The sequence below is a fragment of the Chiloscyllium plagiosum genome, chromosome 16 (genome assembly GCF_004010195.1).
Source record: "Chiloscyllium plagiosum isolate BGI_BamShark_2017 chromosome 16, ASM401019v2, whole genome shotgun sequence".
Classification (NCBI taxonomy): Eukaryota; Metazoa; Chordata; class Chondrichthyes; order Orectolobiformes; family Hemiscylliidae; genus Chiloscyllium; species Chiloscyllium plagiosum.
The window spans coordinates 46,100,213-46,119,435 of NC_057725.1; the positions used below are offsets into that span (position 1 = coordinate 46,100,213).

The 19,223-nt window shown below is 38.8% G+C and overlaps 1 protein-coding gene across 1 annotated transcript in view; it reads right to left on the reverse strand.

Annotated features, from left to right (window-relative positions):
* Positions 1-462: 462 nt before the first annotated feature.
* The window catches only part of eps8l2 (EPS8 like 2), a 165,620-nt gene continuing 146,859 nt past the window's right edge, over positions 463-19,223 (reverse strand). Inside the window, exons 15-21 of the mRNA XM_043706415.1 lie at positions 17,780-17,913; positions 14,428-14,539; positions 12,614-12,745; positions 11,775-11,934; positions 7,826-8,009; positions 6,135-6,267; positions 463-3,131 (exon numbers count right to left, since the gene is read on the reverse strand). Coding sequence (XP_043562350.1) covers positions 3,060-3,131; positions 6,135-6,267; positions 7,826-8,009; positions 11,775-11,934; positions 12,614-12,745; positions 14,428-14,539; positions 17,780-17,913 — 927 coding nt within the window. The 3' untranslated portion in view covers positions 463-3,059. The remainder of the gene's footprint in view (positions 3,132-6,134; positions 6,268-7,825; positions 8,010-11,774; positions 11,935-12,613; positions 12,746-14,427; positions 14,540-17,779; positions 17,914-19,223) is intronic.

Sequence of the window (19,223 nt, forward strand, 5' to 3'; positions counted from 1 at the left end):
ATATAGGGAGCTAACATGATCAAAATAAGTAATATCAGACCTGGGATTGAGAAATTGCCCCATAGCATCTAGCAATAGCAGCAAACACTGCACAACAAAATATTGTAGAATAGAAATGGAACAAAGCTACCACTGCAGTGCTGCAAAATATTATGCTCCAACCAACTCTTCCCAGTATATTATGTGAATTTTTTACATTTCCCTTCGATTGGGACCAGATTGAGACAAGAAAATTGCAGCCAGATTGGTACTCTTTCTCATGTCCAATGGGAACAGAGTGGCAACTGATTCACTTATTATCCTGCCAAACAGAAATTCTTTTAAACTTGGATCCCTGACACAAAATAATTTTTTAAAAAATCACCTGATTACAAGGGAGAAAAAAATTCTTTCTACCATTGCTGTATCATTTTCTAACATCTGTAAACAGATGCAATTCTAATCGATTAGGCAGAGACCCCATTTATGATGCTCAGTTTAATTCAGAATCAAATATATACACCTTTACAGTAAAATAATATTTAAAGGAAAATATTTCAAGATCCAATTTGCATACTGCTATTTACTAACTTTTATTAGTACTGACAATTGTAGCCAGGAGTTAACTTCTACCAGCAGAATGATAAATGACCATGGTTAAAAATACCAATACTCTACTACTGACTGTTGCTTGTAGAAAGTGGACACTGCATTAATTCTCAAGTGTGTACCTGCGACCATGGATATTGTTTCAAATTGAGCATCTTTTAAGAATGTACTGGATATGTGAGATCTACATGATTAGGAAGTGGATCCATTTAGTTATTCTTAGAATTACAATTAATTCACTGAATAGAGAATCTGTATATGAATTTGTATTATAATTAAATGAAAAACCTAACGGAGTTATCATGGATGTCTGTTGAATGGAGATCTTGTTTCCTTTGAGTTGGTATCCACATTAATGATCTTGGGCAGAACTTTGAAAGCCTGATGAGGTAGATGAGCCTGGAGTTTTACAAGATCAGTCAGGATGCCGATTTGTGGCCATCATCACATCCCAAGCCATTTGAGAGGGTATACCAGGGACAGAGGACTGCCTGCCTGCCTGCAAGTAGTGGCAAGTCTATTAAGGCAATGGAAGATTGTGGAGTTTTTCGGTCGGCAGGTGAAGTCTCACACAGCACTTTAATGTTGGTGGTGAGTGGACACAGCCTGCCAAGCAGATGGGGCAGGGATATCACTTCATCCCTCTAGCAATCCTCTCTGCTCACCAACCAATGGCTGTTGGGCCAAAGCTGTAGTTGCTGGCTGCCCAGTGGAGAAGTTGACATCTGGCTGTCCAGTAGAGAGGCAAAGGCTGTCTTTACCTCACTCAGTATTAGACCACTCAGCTCAAACGGTGGGGCAATTAATGTTCTGTATTGGGAGACCCGTATTGGCTCCTTCAGCTTCAGGAGATCATTATCATCGTAAATTGGTCAGCAAGCATGCTCTGAGCCATTGATTGGCCAACTTGCAAAATGCATGTTGGGTGTCTCTTGCTGCCACATTGTGTTTTATTCCAGCAAGGAGGTTCCCAAACAAAGTTCAATACTTTGTCTCAGTTTAGTGTCTGTTTGGATGTGGTGTGTTATGATTTATGCTTGTTTCAAGAAGCCTAAGCAAACATTATTCTGCAGTTGTACTGGAAACAGAAGCATCTTATAATCATCAAGACAGATGTAAGATCTGTCTGTTCTGAAGGGTGCAAGATAAAAATTTTCAACAGGATGTCTTTTTAGCAAGACTCACATTATGTACCATAGTGACTATTAATAGGTAGTCATTACATTAATATTCTAGAATGATAGGACCATTATTATGTGTGCAACCTGTTGTACACTTGTGTTAAGTCTTAAATAACTGAATTTATAAGTTACCTACTGAACTATTAAGTCAATACTCATATTTAAGCCATTATTGATAGAATGCTGATATTATGTGGCAAGTGTTTATAGTTTATATGGTATTGTCTGATGATGCTGCCCCTTTAACAAGGTTATGTTGGCCTCGATTTTATTTCAAGAGAGGTCATAAAGGCAGAAGTTCCTATATGTCTGGAAATGTCTACTTTGAAACAATGGCAGGGGACTGACCAGTTCTCCCAGTTCAGGTGTTTTTTTCTAGTTTGGTTTATTTTAGCAAGCAGTCAAAAATTGCTGGGGACCTAGAGAAGCAGCTACAGGGCAAAGAGATTCCATGCTCCCTGAAAGCTCTCCTGCCTGTAAGAACCTACGTTTGGATTTACCTTTTTCCAAGGGTGTGTTGCAGAGATTGGATTAGCTCCTTCGTTAAGTTGTGATAGAGGCAGTTGGGTATTCAAATAAGTTCAGTTATTCTAAATTCTGTTTTCTTTTGTTCATGTTTCATCCATAGTGTTTAAATTAATTCTGATTTGTTTAAAGCTGAATGGTTTGACCAGATAAATCACCCCTGGAATATCCATTTTACATCTGCCTAAAAAAATATACAAAAAGTTAAGGTCTAGGCTATCGTCTGGAAACATTTTGAGGGGGCTGGCCTGGTCCATAACAATTACATTTCCATTTTAGCAGAGATGCCAGCCCTCTCCAATAAAATAGCAGGTATAGGAACGTTACAAGATTACTGTCACAATTCATCCATTAATGTTGCCTATTAGCAGTTTCTCAGCTTATCTGTATAGGTCAGGAGCTTGCTGCAGAGTTATCATTTTGCCATTCAACTAATAATGAGCAAATTACATTTATATTGTGTTCACTTGGCTTCAGGTTTTGGCAACAATGCTCCACAGTTGTCCACTATTACAGCTACATGCATATATAATATATATATTTATATTTCTAAAAGTATATGGTGCACGTATTAATACTTCAGGCCAACTACCAGTATGAAAGCCACGCAGGTTCTGAATGGAATTTTCCTCTTGAAACAACAGGAGTAAAATACACAAAACAATCAGTAGTTATTAATTCTGTATAACAGACCCCACCCTTCCATTTGTACAGGGTTAATTTCTGGTCTTATTGTCCAATCGCAAAGCAAACAGCAATGAAACTTTATTGACTGGAATCAATCCTCTCTTGTCTTCGTTTCATGATTTCTTCCAGTTCTGTATCTCCTCGATGCTTCTGTAAAATTAGAATATGGAAAGGAGAGAATAAAGTTATCAACATCTTTTTTAAAAAAAAAAGTTACCTTGATTATGGGTGGTGAGAAAATATATGGTCCAGTTTTGAGACAATACAATACTGGTTGGGTAATTCTGTACACTGATCCAGCAGAAACCTTTGCAGAGTAAGGCAAGTACCCATCTGCTGTAGGTTGTTGTACAGGTGATGGTTCTGAATGTTCAAGACTGCATTAAGCTCTATCCAATCAGACATTGGTGGGAAAAGGCAGAACATCATAAGATTTTATAGGGTGAAGACCAATATCCACATCTCTAATTGTCTTAGTCTGGAATAGTGTGTCCAGTTCTGGTCACTCTGGTATAGGAAGTATATTATTAAGCTGGAGAGGGTTTATAAAAGATTTACCAGGATGTTGCCAGGCTTGGAGGGTTTGAGTTACAGGGAGAGGCTGGATGGGCTGGGACTTCTTTCACTGGAGTTTAGGAGGATGAAGGGTGACCTTAGAGATTTATCTAATCATGAGGGGTATAGATAAGGTGAATGGTAGGTGTCTTTCCCTATGGTGGGAGATTTCAAGACTAGGGGGCTGTATTTTTAAGGTGAAAGGAGAAAAAAATTACATGAGGGTATTTTTTTTAAACAGACAGTGGTTTATCTGTGGAATGAACTTCCACATGAAGTGGTGGATGTGGGTACAGTTACAACATTTAAAAGACATTTGGTTAAGTAGTAGGAATGGTTATGAGATATGAGCCAAAGGCAGGCAAGGTGGGACTAGTTTAGTTTGGAATTATGGTTGGCTGGTTTAGTGGACCAACCAGTCTGATTCTGTGCTTTATGACTCTATAACAACGTTTACTAAGTTATAACTGATTACTAATATACTGTAAATGACGTCTTGTTGAAAACATGGGCCTCTTGTCATCGAGACTCACTAGTTGTTTTACTCTATTACTGCAAACCAAGTCTGCCCTAAGACACAGCCAAAGAAAGGGGATTCCTGGCAGCAAATTACCCAACTACAAACTGGTAAGTGTTGGCAGCGCATACAATATAGCTCAGTCTGAACCAGTCTGAAACTAGTGTCAGGAGCATAAGAGATTTTGTTTTCAATTTGCTCGTGGGATGTCGGCTGGGCAGCCCATCCCTAGCTGCCATTGAGAAGGTTGTGGTAGGCTGCCTTCTTGAACCAATGCAGTCCACTTGCTGTAGATAGACACATAATGCTGTTAGGGAGAGAATTCCAGGATTTTGAACTGGTGACATTAAAGTAACAGCAAGATATTTTCAAGTCAGGGTGGCGAGTGACTTGGAGGGAAACTTGAAGGTGGTGGTGTTCTCATGCATCTCCTGTTCTTGTCCTTCTAGATAGAAGTGTTCATGGGTTTGGAAGCTGGCTGACTAAGGATCTTTGGTAAATGTCTGCACTACATCTTGTAGATAGGACACACTGCTGCTACTGAGCGTCAGTTGTGGATGGAGTGTGGCACCAATCAAACAGGCTGCTTTGTGGTGTCAAGCTTCTTGAGTGTTGTTGAAGTTGCATTCCCATCCAGGTAATTGGGGAATGTTCCATCACACTTCCCACTTGTGACTTGTAGATGGTGGACAGGCTTTAAGGAGTCAGAAGGTGAGTTACCTGCTGCATTGTTCTTTGGCTTTAACCTACTCCTGGAACCACTGTGTTTATATACAGAGTCTAGTGGAGTTTCTAGTTAAAGGTACCTTACACCACCCCCCCACCCCCACCACCCCAGGATGTTGACAGTGAGGTTTCAGTGACAATAATGTCATTGAATATCAAGAGATTATGGTAAGATGGTCTATTATTAGGGATTCTCATTTCCTGGCATTTGTGTTGCTTGCCAGGAAATTTTACTTGCCACTTTTCAGCCAAAGCATGAATATTGTTCAGATCTTGCTGCATTTGGACACAATATCTGATTCACAGTATCTGAACAGTTATAAATGGTGCTGAACATTATTCACCAATGATTACATATCCCGACTTCTGACCGCATAATGGAGGGAAGGCCATTAATGAAGCAGCTGAAGATGGCTAGTCTGAAGATCTCTTGCAGAGATATCCTGGAGCTGAGTTGTTGTTCAAATCTGTTCTTATTTTCTCTCATGATACATTATCTCAACATGGAAATGGAAGAAACAATGATAATATTTGCTAGGGGTACCGTTATGTGGGAGTAATAATTGTGAAGCTTTCAAAAGATTACTTGTATGCCAAAAAGCATTAAGCAGGAAATGATAGACAGAACCAAATGATCCCCCAACTTACAGATCTCAATTAAGTTCTGCAGTCCTGCCATATCCAGTCAGAAGTACCTTTACTGATACTGTCATGGAAAAGAGTTATTTTATGTTGATCAGAAAGAAATGTAATACTGCAATCAGATAGGCACTAGCAGAGTCTATAGCTGCAAGTACTGGTCTTGAGGTCTTTCCTTCCCAAATAATTGAGATTTGGGCCAGTCCATTTCATGTCTTGACATTTATGTGTGAAACCTAGTTTTAGACAGTTTAACATTGCTAGATATCCATTATATGAGCTGATAAAATCAATTTAGATCTCAACTTCTAAATTCCTTCTATGCTCAAGTAAACCATGACATAGAGTCAGAGTTATACAGCACGGAAACAGACCCTTCGGTCCAATATGTCCGCACCAACCAGATATCCTAAACTGATCTAGTCCCATTTGCCAGCATTTGGCCCATATCCCGCTAAACCTTTCCTATTCGTAAAATAATCGTGATCCCCTTTGAACACACTGGTCAGTGTTTGCATGAATACTACCAGAAGAAATACTCCAAGCACAGTTTAACTGTTTGCCAGGCCTTTCCAAAATGTTTTACTGCTGTGCCTTCTCAAGCTTGCAAAATGCAGAAGGAATTTTTGCTTTGTACATCATTTATAGTAAATCAGCTGATGGAAGAAATGGGAAAAAAATGTGGCATTAGTAGAATGCAGGACATTGGTCCTTACATCTAGCTCAGCCTTCTGTACTTGAATTAGACTGTACACTCGAGCACCTTCCTCTCCACACACCATCTTCAGTTCTTCTTTATTAAGAGAAAATATCTGTGCTCCTGTCAGTATACCCAGACCAGCCACTGTCCTGTTTTTGGAAAAAAAAGAGTTCAGATTAAAGGGATCTGTATATTTCCCTCACATTGTCTACAGTTCAAGGCAAATCAAGGCCAAAGAAGCATGAGAGAATGATGACTATTTAATGCAACATTACATCAGGTCATATTTATCACATGATACTACATCATTCTTCATGTTACATTTCAGAAGTACTGAAGGCTTAGTCTCAGAACGTAGGAGTACGTTCCAGAAGCAGTGAAGGCCTGAGCCTTCAGCAGCCAGGACACCACGGAGCATGGTGAACCCATCCGCAAAGTGACTGTAGCGCAGTTGTGACTAGGCTTATGGGAAGACCATAAAGTCTTTGTGGAGGGCTGACCTCAATCCGGCCTACCAGGAGGTGACCTCCACAAGCTGGTATAGTTCCCAACATCCTGGAGGATCTACTGGTCAACAATAGGCCTCACAAGGGCATTTAATTCCCTTAGGTACCCACTGCTTGCTGGTCGGTAGTCCTTCATTCTACTTCCAGAAAAATAACCAGGAGGATAGATGGTGCTTGTAAGTTTGCACGCCAGCCAATGGAATTAATCCATCTGCATGTGCACTCCATACTTGGTCCATCTCGGAGCAAAAGTAATGCTCAAAATTGATTCGCTATTTGATCCAGCCCTCCGTACCAGTCCAAATATAGGTTTGATTTTACCTGCTCCTTTTTATATTTCAAAACTGTAATCTTTAAGTAGATCTCATTGAAATAGGGCAAGTTAAGGTCATTGAAAAAAGATCCTTCAACTGATTACATTAAAAATTAATCTGTTTTCTGCCCAAGAACTGTAAGACAGGAGGATAGAAATTACTGTTAACATTTAACATTTGTCTGTGACATCCCCTGCCATCCAGTGCAAATAAATGTATAGTTGCATCTACTAGTAAAAATGTGACCATAAAACATAAAAATCACTAAACATTTTTCTTTTGCAATCTAGTCAGTGGTTTATAGTAGAACTATATGGTGCCATCACTAGAAAAAAGCTAAATTATCCAATAATATGACTTTTTCCAAGAATAGGCACAAGTCACTGGCCACTTGGATGTTTCCTTTCTTCCTGGTGGTGGAAATTGAATAAAGAGTTGTACACTTGTTGTCTTTCAGTGTCTCACATACCTGCACACACACGCACCTACACACACACACCATGGGTGCTGGGGAAAATATATGCACTACCGCAGTTAGGCAGTAGGGTGGGGGTAAAATTTAAAAAATATCTATAACTAGGAGATTTAGAGTTTCCTCACTTTAGGGTACTGACTCTGTTCTAGCAACAAAGAAAAAAAAATAGGCACAAGGAGTTGGATTTTTTTTTGTCAGGTAGACCTGACTGTTTTCAGTGTTAGATTTCAAAGCTATCCTTCAGTTATTAATTGATGCCACATTTTTTTTTTGTGGAAATTGAACACATGGACAGTGCAGATGGGGCTGATTTATGTTACAAAGTTACTGGATTAGAATCAATCAGTTGATCTTCTCTTGTTCATTTTGTATGCTTATACGTAGTAGGCAATCATGTTAAAATATTACTTACGCTTTGCTGAAGGTTTTTGCTTCCAACCAGGATTTGACATCATCTGAGTTAGATTCATAACCTAGTGGTATTTGAATGGATGACTGCTTTGGGACCATAAAATTGCGAGAAGGTGGTTTTGTTTTGCTCGCAGTTATTAAATGTAAAAGTTCATCATTCACTTCATCCATCTGTGTCATTATGTCTGTTTTTAAAAAAAACAAAACCAACATTTTTATTTAAAAAATGCTTTCATAACAATAATTGCTTTTCCTACATGGACCCCTAAATCTTTAGAATGCCCAGTCTTCTTAGGAGCGTCACCATTTCAAAAACACTCAAATGTTTTTCTTCTTGGTTCAAATTGGTTGATCTGAACTTATTTGTGTTGAACTCTACTTGCAAGTTTTGCCTGGAGGTCCACTGAAGATGTTACCTACGAGGGTGACAAAAAGTCTGGAAATGAACCTTCCCAGCTCAGCAAACAAACCCTACATCCAGAACCTCAACCTGAGCTACAAATCTTCTCAAAACTCACCACTGAGAACAATGAACCCATCCACAAAGTGACTGTATTCTAAACAAACTATTTACTATGCCATCAATGATTATGGAATTGGCAAATTTATTCCCATATGATGTAAGACGAGAACTGGGCCATTCAGCCCATCAAGTTTGCTCCACCAATCAAAGAGATCATGGCTGATCTGATAACCCTCATTTTCACTTTGCTGCCTTTTCCCGATAACCCTCTTATTCTCTATCTCAGCCTTTAATATTCTTAACAATCCATGTTCGACAGCCCTCGGAGGTAAAGAATTCAACAGGTTCATTACCTTTGGAGAATAAATTTATCCTCACATGAGTTTTAAATAGATGGCCCTTTAAACTGAGATTATGCCCTCTGGTCCTAGAGTCTCCCAAAATGGAAAACAACCTTTATACATCTACCATGTCAACACCTCCAAGGATCCTGTATGTTTCAAAAGCTTGCCTCTTATTCTAAATTCTAATGAGTCCAGGCCCGAACTACTCGAGCTCTCCTCATGAGGGGATCTCTCCATACCCAGTATCAACTGAGTGAAACTTCTCTGGATTGCCTGCATTGTTAGTATATTTTGCTTTTGATAAGGGGCTCAAAACCTTTCACACAATGTTCCAGCTATGTTATTGTATACTTTTCCAAAATCTCTCTATTTTTAAAATCAATTCCCTTTGAAATAAAGGCAAACATTCCATTTGCTTTCTTCATTACTTGCTGAACTTGGATGCTAACCATCTTGTGATTCATGCAAGAGGAGTCCGAAGTCACTCTATTCTGTTGCAGTCTGATTTTACAGTCTTTCTCCATTAAGATAATATTCAGCTCCTGTATACTTCCTGCTAAACTGCATAACATCACATTTTCCTAAGATAAATTCCGTCATATTTCCCAAGATTTTGCATAATCATTATGCAAGTCATTCATAAACATACTGAATAGTTGAATCTCCACACAACTCTGTCAATCTCTGGTCAATCCATCCAATTTGCATGCTCACCTATTTTCTCTACTCTATGTCTTCTATAACTTAACCTGTCTTCTAATCAGGTCAATAAATCACCAACATGATCTAGACTGAGTGACTGCCCCGGGTGCAAGAGGAACAGTTTCACTTTGAAATCAGATCTGATTGAAGTGTTGTCCAGGGCAAGGAGAGAAGCATGTCAAGATCGGAGTAGTGCTAGAAAGCACAGCAGGTCAGGCAGATCCAAGGAGCAGGAAAATCAACTTTTTGGGCAAAAGTCCTTCATCAAGAATGAGGGCTTCAGACTTGATGAAGGGCTTTTGCCCGAAACATCGATTTTCCTGCTCCCCGGATGCTGCCTGAACTGCTGTGCTTTTCCAGCTCCACTCTAATCTGGACTCTGATCTCCAGCATCTGCAGTCCTCACTTTCACCAAGGAGAGATGCATTCCCAATCTCTAGTCACCATAACCCCATATGCAGGCAACCAATCCTGTTCCCAGATGTCTCAGTAGCACCTCAGTCTCCACCTATCTCATCCCAATGTCCTGGCCTCCTAGTTACCTACAAACTCTGGCAACAATCAGTGCTCATTACACCTCGTGAAACTTTAACACATTTTGATCCTACTCTGTGAAAGCCCCACAAATCTACTGTCCAACTGCCTGGTGACATTACTGAAATCAGGAGCATGCTGTGTGGCAGAGTACAGGAACTGGCACGTACCACAGCATTCCTGACGATCACCCTTGACAACAAATGATTAAGACTCTTGGAGCAAACAATAAATGAGGCCCTGTAAAGGAAGTGCTTTACAAGTTTTTAGAAGGCTGCACCATAGCATTTTGCTATCAAAGAAAATTGATTTTCTTAAAAGCAAAATAAAACATCTTACTATATTGACTGCACAAGTTAGTCAGCTTGTCTATATCTCTAAATAATCATATGTTTTGAAATATGTCATCACCTGAGGAACAGATTAATTGGTCCCAAGATGATAAAGCAGGAAAATGGGACCAACTGGATTACTCTACCGACAGCTGGCATTGACTCAATAGACTGCACAGCTTCCTTTGGCATTGTACATAACAATGATTTATAACACATGAAAAATGAATTATGATGGCTGTAGTACATTTACTTAATTATGCATAAACCACTGCTTCCTGATGTGTATTTAATTTATTAAATTTGGAGATTTAAACAAAACATTTTCATTTTTGCCTAGCTCATTCCTGATATCATGATTTATTGATGAAATGCTATAGAGTGACACCATGCCAAACCAAAATACTCAAAGACTTTCTTGAAGACAAGTCCTCATTTTCACTTCTCAAAGGGTCTCTTCTGGATATTGGCAAATTCCCAGCTGAATGTCTGACCTCAGAAATATCACATTATTTTTCTGGCCACTTTGCGTTCTGCCTTCGGGCATTATTTTTTCAGGAAGGAGACAACCTCATGAGCACTGGTATTTCTTACACAAGTGACCATTTTTAAAACATGATCCCCAACAGGGAGTGTTGTTAGATTATTCAATTGCAGGAAGCATTACTCCTGAGCAGTGGAGACAGGACAGCAACAAGATAGGGACAGGATGCAGAGCATAACTAAGAAACAGGAAAGCATGGTGTAGCTACATGCCAGGGGATAGTTTGATGGTAGAGTGCTAAGGTTTGAAATCAAAATGATTGGCCTTTCAAATAATTGAGCAAAATAATTGAAGATAAGTTGTCCAATTTTTAATGTTCCTCTAGGGAACCCTGAATGCTGTTGGCAAATCTTAGAACTCCAGAAAACTGGTGAGCATCATTTTCAACCAGCTTAAAACTGCAATCAAAGTTTGCACATTTACTTGCTGGCTAGGTCTTGCTGTCAGATGTGTAAAATCAGGTGATTGTTATTGCTTCTCTGTCTTTCATGTCAACTATTTCAGGATAGTTTCATTACAAAGTAGACATGGGAAAGTCAGTGCAGGAGTAGGCCACTCAATGCGAGCGCGACATGGTGGCTCAATGGGTCTCACTGCTGCCTCCCAGCTCCAGGGACCCGGGTTCAATTCCAGCCTCGGGCAACTGACTGTGTGGAGTTTGCACATTCTCCCCGTGTCTGCTTGGGTGTACTCCAGTAGCTCTGGTTTCTTCCCACAGTCCAAAGATGTGCAGGTCAGGTGAATTGGCCATGCTAAATTGCCCGTAGTGTTAGGTGCAGGGGTAAAATATAGGGGAATGGGTCTGGGTGGGTTGCTCTTTGGAGGGTCGGTGTGGCCTTGTTGGGCCGAAGGGGCTGTTTCCACACTGTAGGAAGGTGTGCATCCTTAACATCAGCCTCATTAATTATTATTATTAAGGAGATGCATCAGTGAAATGATAGTGAAACCTACTCTTTATTAAAGAGATACTTACGTTATGATGTGGTTTTCCTATAAATTTATATTAGAGTTGATGACTTTTTTTTACTTACGGTCCTTGTCTCTTGAGTAGGGCCTGTTTGCTAGTCCTGGTAGCTCATGGCTTCCATGTCTCACATGGCCAGGACCAGTAAAGGGTCCAGGTGAAATGTAGCCTGGCGTATTAGGCCCGGTTCCTCTTGAACTCATTTCTCCTTTGTATCGTTGGCCACTCTTAAAGAAATTAAGTGTTGATAAAGTATTAGCTTCTTTGTCACAATATTATCTGAATTACTGACCTTTGGTACAGTAGGAGATGACAGAATGTCAGGATATCAAATACAGAACTTTCCTGTGCCACCAAAATGCCATCATGACCTTAAGAAAGCATGAAGCAAATAATAGTATTCCTCCAGACCCCACTCTCCCAAATTCACTTTGTAATTTATTCTACCACAGATTCCACCCTGGAAACAGATCTTCTATAAAAAGTGACTAAATATAGATAGGTATGACATGCTAAACTCTACATAAATCCAACACCCCACAAATAATGGTGCTACAACAAACCGTGTAGATACATATATATTAGGCAATTGCCATGACACATCCTATTACAGTCACTTGTCCCTGGGAGAATGTCTAGAACGAGCATTTAAACAAGACGCCTCATTGCAGAAAATTTCTGCATTCTTGGGGGTGCAAAGGGAATAATATAAAACATACAATTATTGTGAAGTTTCTCACTGGTCCCCACAAGAAACTAATAATTCATCTAACATTACAGATTCATTATTCAGTATTGATTAAGTTGGACTAGTATAAAAGACGATCTTTTGATTACAACAACATTATTAATAATGCACAGCCTGAACCATATCTTTGAGTGACGTTCTTGTGCAGTATCATTTACCTGGCTGTAAGGGTAGTCAGACTGGGCGGGGATGGCATCGATATTTACTACACTCAGCATATTAAACGGGACATAGCCAGTCTCTCCAAATTTGCTCTTCAGCTTCCACCACTGCTTGTTATCTTCCACTACCTGCAGGGAGAGAGTCAGGTGTTTAGATTGTTAACAGTTTTGATTTGGAGCTCTTGATGATTTAACACTTTAATTTTTCACTTTGGTCTCATGCAAATATTGCAGTGCTCAATCAACTTAATATGTTCCAGCAAATCTTAAAGTGGCTCAAGGAACAGCACCAAAACTTTCAGTTGGGCAGTTGACAGACTTCTAGCCTCAGTATCGAGTTCGGACCATAATCTTTCCTGCACTCTCCTGCGAACTCCCCAAGCCTGTTTTCTTTCTGATTCTTGGTAGGTTTTAGTCTTCGTTTTGTTTTTCTAGCTTTTGTTTTTGGATAGAGGTGGTTTGCTGTTCTGCATTTTGACATCCAAGAAGTAAATCTTTTGATCCTTTTCACATATCACTCCCTTTGACTATTCCCACTGTAAAATCAACTTTTTTGGGGGACTATGGCTGAAAAGCAGGAAAATATACTACTCTAAATTAAGGAAGCTGTCTCTGAAGGTGTTTGTACTTTTAAAAGAAAAAGTACTGGAACATATTGAGCATTACCTTATTCAGGCAGTGAGGCAGAATTCCAGACAAATCAGCACTGCTCGTACGTGTGCAAGGTAACTCTACCTAGAGATAGTGCTTTTGATTGGCTTTTCAACTAGCACCAGTTGTAGTAGGTTCAGGGGTGCTCATCATAGTAACAATCTCATGATTGGTGACTAGGCAGGTGCCTATAGCCTGGTGCATGGACAAGAAAACAGAAACATCCAGCTTACAAAGACAATGGTTCCACCTCTCTTGCCTATGCAGAAGAAGAAAATTCCTAGTAGCTAGCTATTCTCCCTCACCTTTGCTCTGCAAGCTGTCCTTTCTGTAAATCTTTTTCAAAGGAAAAACAGAAAACTACCTTCAGAGACAGTGTACAGACAAATTGTCAAGCAGTGACTGAAAATCAACATCCCACAATCTTGTATCCTCAGCAAAGAATCGAGAAAGAACCATCGGTGATTTGGAGTGGTGTCAGAACTCTGCTTTCTCTGACTGACCCCACCTTTCGTATACATGTCTTTTTTTCTCATGTCTGTGTACATAATTATGAGAAATTTTTAAAAAGGTGTAAATTGTACAGTTCAAGTTTAGCAATTCAATTCCTCTGCATTTTTCTACTATTTTGGGTGACAGTTTGATTACAATAAGTAGCTATTCTCTTATTGCAGATGAAAGAAGGTGTACATATTCTTTTAACCCAAATTAGATAGCTAGGTAGAATTGGATAATTTGTCCATCTCATCAAATTCTCAAATTTGCGATGACTTGGGGAATATTACAGCTTGACTTCTAATGCGCTATTCCCAGTGAGTAATGACACCATAAATGCTACTAGCATTTAATATGTCCCCATCTTCTGCCCTATCACAGACACTCTCCTGTGTTTTTCTTCCCAGCCTCCCCCATTTCACTTCTGTAAAAACTCTACTGCTCTAACTTTTTCTACTTCTGATGACAGGTAATGGCACAGAACAGCAACAAATTACTTGTGCAGACTTCTCTCAGTGGATTGATATGCACTTGTCCAGGTACTAAATTACTCACATTCGATGGGTCCTTGTTTTTAAACATATCTTGAGTAAATAGGAGGCATAATATTAAATAATAATTAGTATTAAACACACGCATACAATAAATAGAGAATGGTTTATCACCTCCAATATCTCATCTTTTAGGACAGAGAGTTCATTGGCATTCCTTGCCACAAAATCATATACTATTCGAACATATCTTTTCTGTTGTTGGATTCCTTGTGCCTCGTAATTTCTATTGGAAAAGAAAGAACCATTCTAAACAACACATGCAATATTTTAGTGAGGACAGATAATCATTTACCAAAAAAGAATTTTAAAAGACAAGAAAGTCTGGAGATCTTTCTTCCCCTATGTGGTTGTGGGTATGAGACATTATACATTTGTTTTATCACTAGCCCTTCAATAGGAGGTTGAAGCTGTAATCAGATATATAGATAGCAAGCTATAGTAAAAACTGGTCAATACTATTCAAATGTCCTCAAACCTACCCGAAAATTCTCCGTATCTGGCATTGGAGGCAAGCTTTCATCAGGATCAATGACCTACTGGTTATAGGACTCAGTTGCCAACTTGGCTACACCAAGCATGACTCCGAATGAGAAATTTCAAAACCCACAAAATTAAATGTTCTGTTCCTGGTGCTGAGTCTTTTGGTCTTCACCAATATAACTATCTTGACAATAAGTTAACGATTGCCTGAATAACCATTGTAATAAGAGGCCTTTTCCCAAAGAAGGTTTAAATTCAAGTTTATTTTTCCCATACTCTTCCATATGCTGTGTTTCACTTTTTTTCCCAGTAAAGATCCTTCACTAATCACTGTTTTATCCACAAAAACTGAATATCATCTCTGTTTTGTAATATGTAATAGCCAGCCTGTTTAAGGGAGTTCAAGAAAAACATCTCAATTCTTCTACCAAATCCCAGCCATTCAGAACACACTGCTACATATATAATGAGTCCATACCTTATATTCACTTCTAGTTACGTGCTAGATTCAATACCATACTTTAAATCCAGATGCCATCTATATTTATTGATGTGATGGCTAGATCATATACAATTAGAGTGGTGCAGTGTTTTCAGAAAAATACCTCAAATAGAAGTATTACTAACAGAATAATGTTTTTGGTAAACACACCTCATCTATCTGTAAGAACATTAGGCTGATATTCAATACACTGTTCCAGTGACAATTTCTCAATTGCCAAAATAAAATTGTAGGTTTGCTAATGGCTTTTTCATGAAATGGAGGAAATCAATTTCTGTAATCAATTAATCTGGTATCAAACTGTGTAAACTTAACTGCTGTATGCTATGCTTTCTAATACGAAGTTAAAAATCACACAATATCAGGTTATAGTCCAACAATTTTAAGTGGAAGCAATAGCTTTTGGAGCGCTGCTCCTACAACTACCTGGTGAAGGAGCAGCGCTCCGAAAGCTTGTGCTTCCAATTAAACCTGTTGGACTATAACCTAGTGATGTGCGATTTTTTACTTTGTACACCCCAGTCCAACACCGTCATCTCCAAATCACTTTCTAATACTAGGCAGACTAATCTTACTGCAATTGTTATGCGGATATGATATTACACTTCTGATTCCTCACACTCCTTCAGTTCATTTCATCTAACAATGAATGCAGTTTAAGTTATATCAGAACCAACAAGTAACTGACTTTCAACTTGTTAGAAGGTAGTAAAACTAATTGTGTATCAGTGCCTACTATCAGATAGGCAGTTGAGACAGGCATTAATAGACTTGAAACGTACCCCAAACATTGTAGTCATAAGACTGGCTGAATTCCTTGCGGGGGACCAGCTAACCTGAGCAACTAAATCTTAGCTTTGTTTGTTTAGGCAAGATAATGCACCATGGGAATATATTAAGTGAGTCAATTCCTTTCTTTTGCACTGGCATAATTTTCAGCAAGGGAGACAGGCCAGTGATTGGACATCCAGGTCAATTTTTCTTTTCTTACCATTAGCATTAAGACTAATTGAAGCCCTTTCTGGATTAGTTTAGCTAGCTCAGTACAGAACCTCTGTTTCACATAACTTAGTACTACACAGGAAGACCATATTCAACTTGTCAAACTGGATTAAAGGTATTAGCTTACCACTACTTTTATGGCAATATACCATGTTAGTTAATCTTTCTTCATTTAGTCACTGTAACTAATTGTGGGGCTGTGGAAAACTGATTCGTGAAGTAAACCAGCACCAGCATGCAGAGCACCATTAATCAACTACAGGCAAATGAATGAAATCCAACCATGATTAACAATTTGGCAGATTATACATGCTTCTATTTTAATAGAACATAAAGGCTAAATTGTCCCTTGGGTGCTTTAGGATGCAAAGTTTGAAAATGTTTAGACTCCTGTTTTCAAATCTGCATCAAAAGAGATTTCATTTTCCAATGGAGTTGCTGCAAATTGATAGATTCTAATTGTTAGCGGTAAGGCAACTTTGTTATTGAGCTATTATTTTCCTTTGTATCATTGTTGGCCAAATTGCATCATTCACTGACTGTCACTGAGAGGCTGAATAAGCTACCTCAGGACTCAGTCAATGCTGCTTGTCAACATGTGAAGAAGAGCAGCAATGAAAGAACCTTCCTATAGAGAAGCACCTCTGCACTTTCCTGCAGAGATCAATAACTGCAGCAGTAGGTGTCAGGTGTCAAATGGCATCTCGGTTTATGAGTTGGTGCTCCAGTTCATCACAACAGCATTTCAAAATCTCTCCGAAGTATATTTTGTTGCCGTATCGAAGGCACTTCCTAATGTGAATTTTGATAATTTTCAGAAATTAACGTCTAAACTATGTATTTGGTTGCTAGACTTTGCATGTTATAGCAGTTGAAAGGACATTTTTCACCTTATCCACATGATGACAGAAATCAGGTGGAGAATTAATACTCCATTTATTTACCCAACATTTAGCCACTAGGAGCTGAAAGTTTGATTACACACAAGAGCATTGTCAAACAGGGTATGGCACTGAATCAAACAAGGAAAGAATAATTCAGATAATTAAAAGCTTGGTCAAAGAGAAGAGGAGATGTTCCAGTGCTTAGGGCCAAGGCAAATAAAAATACAGCCACCAATAGTGAAACAATTAAATTTGGGGATGCCCAGGAGACCACATTTAGAAGTTGAAGTCACAAAGCTCTTGTGATTTAACAAACATTTGAGTCAATATATTGTGACATTACAGAGTAATGGACATTTTTATTCAATTAACTCTTGAAATTCACAACAATAAAAAGAAAATCAAAGTTACAGACTTAGAAAGCTGCAAAAAAGATCAAATTAAGAAATCTGTTAATTTTATGGATCACAGAGTCTTTAGATATTGACCCATTGGAGAATATTAATACAGAGAAGTTCTCCAGACTGTTTTAAGAGCAGAAGAGGAGGAGAAAGTAAATTGTACCAGTTCTCCACAGCATGCTAATACCAGTTACCTATCTACATGTCGACTAACACTCTGCTTAAATGCATCCACTGCAGTATTCTGGTCAGCAATCTGGCCTCTCTTGAAAGATGTGTTACTGTATGCATACCCATTTGGAGGAGGGAAGCAGGGTGTTGATGAATGCTGAAAAACAAAATAAAACAAAACATGAAGAAAATGATTGCATATGGATCTAGAAACAATAAGATTGTGTGAACACTACATATTGATCTGGATACTGCCTGAAGTCCAAACTCAGGTTTAGAAACATTGACAACTCAGTTTTGGACTAAACAATGCACAGGAGCAGGTTGTTCAAAGTTCTAAAACTGACATTGGGCATCAGAAGATTTTGTTAAATCAAGATGAATTCCATTTTGTTTGGGTTTTAAGGCATGAAGCCAGTAGTTACTGCAGTTAGCAACTTTTGACCAATGTTCAATCTTGAAGAAGGAAATCTTGGAACTCAACTATGACCATACCACACAGTCCCATTTTAGATTTTGCAGAAAGTGACATGCATCTAAACATATTTTACCAACAGTGCAGATCATACATAAAATTAAAATTGATCCAGGAATGAGGATTCTAGAGAAGCGGGAGGTTGCCCCAGAGTGTCAAGAGGATTTGCTGGAAACGTATAAAATTAGGATGGATTAATGTAGAATAAGTAGAAACTGTTTCCAATGGTTGAATAAATGATGACCTAGAATTAAATACTAAAGAACTGTGGATGCTGTAAATCAGAAAACAAAAACAGAAATTGCTGGAAAAGCTTGGCAGGTCTGGCAGCATCTGTGGAGAGAAATCAGAGTCAATGTTTCAGGTTGAGTGACCTTTGCTCCGTAGAGACCCTTCTCTCCACAGAGGGTGCCAGATCTGCTGAGCTATTCCAGAAATTTCTGTTTTTGTTTCTGACCCAGATTTAACTTCATTTGAAATGATTGCGAAAAACAGCCAGTGGTGATATGGGGAAAAAAATTTACATAAATAGCATAAGAACATTTATGTCATAGTCGCTTTCTGATATGGAAGTGGATACAGATTCAAATTAGTATTCAAAAGGAAATTGGATAAACACTTACAGCAACAACAAAAAAAGGCAGAGATTTGTTTCAACCATTTGGAAGTGGTGGAAACAAGCAGTGGGAGAACTTGATGGGCTGAATGGCCTTCTTATAGTGCGCTATCCTATAACTACAGATTTGAGAGAAAAGAAGGTTGAGGGGAGATTTGATAGTATTGTGCATGAGGGGTCTGGACAAGGTTGATAGAGAGAAGCTATTCCCACTGGTGGAAGGATGAGGAACCACAGGATACTGGTTTAAGATTAGTCTAAAAAATGTCTGAAGTCAAACTGAGGGAAAATGTTTTTAGATCATGAGTGATTAGAATAAGAAATGCACCATTTAAAAGAATGCTGGGGGTTTTCTTCAGACAATTATCCAATTTCC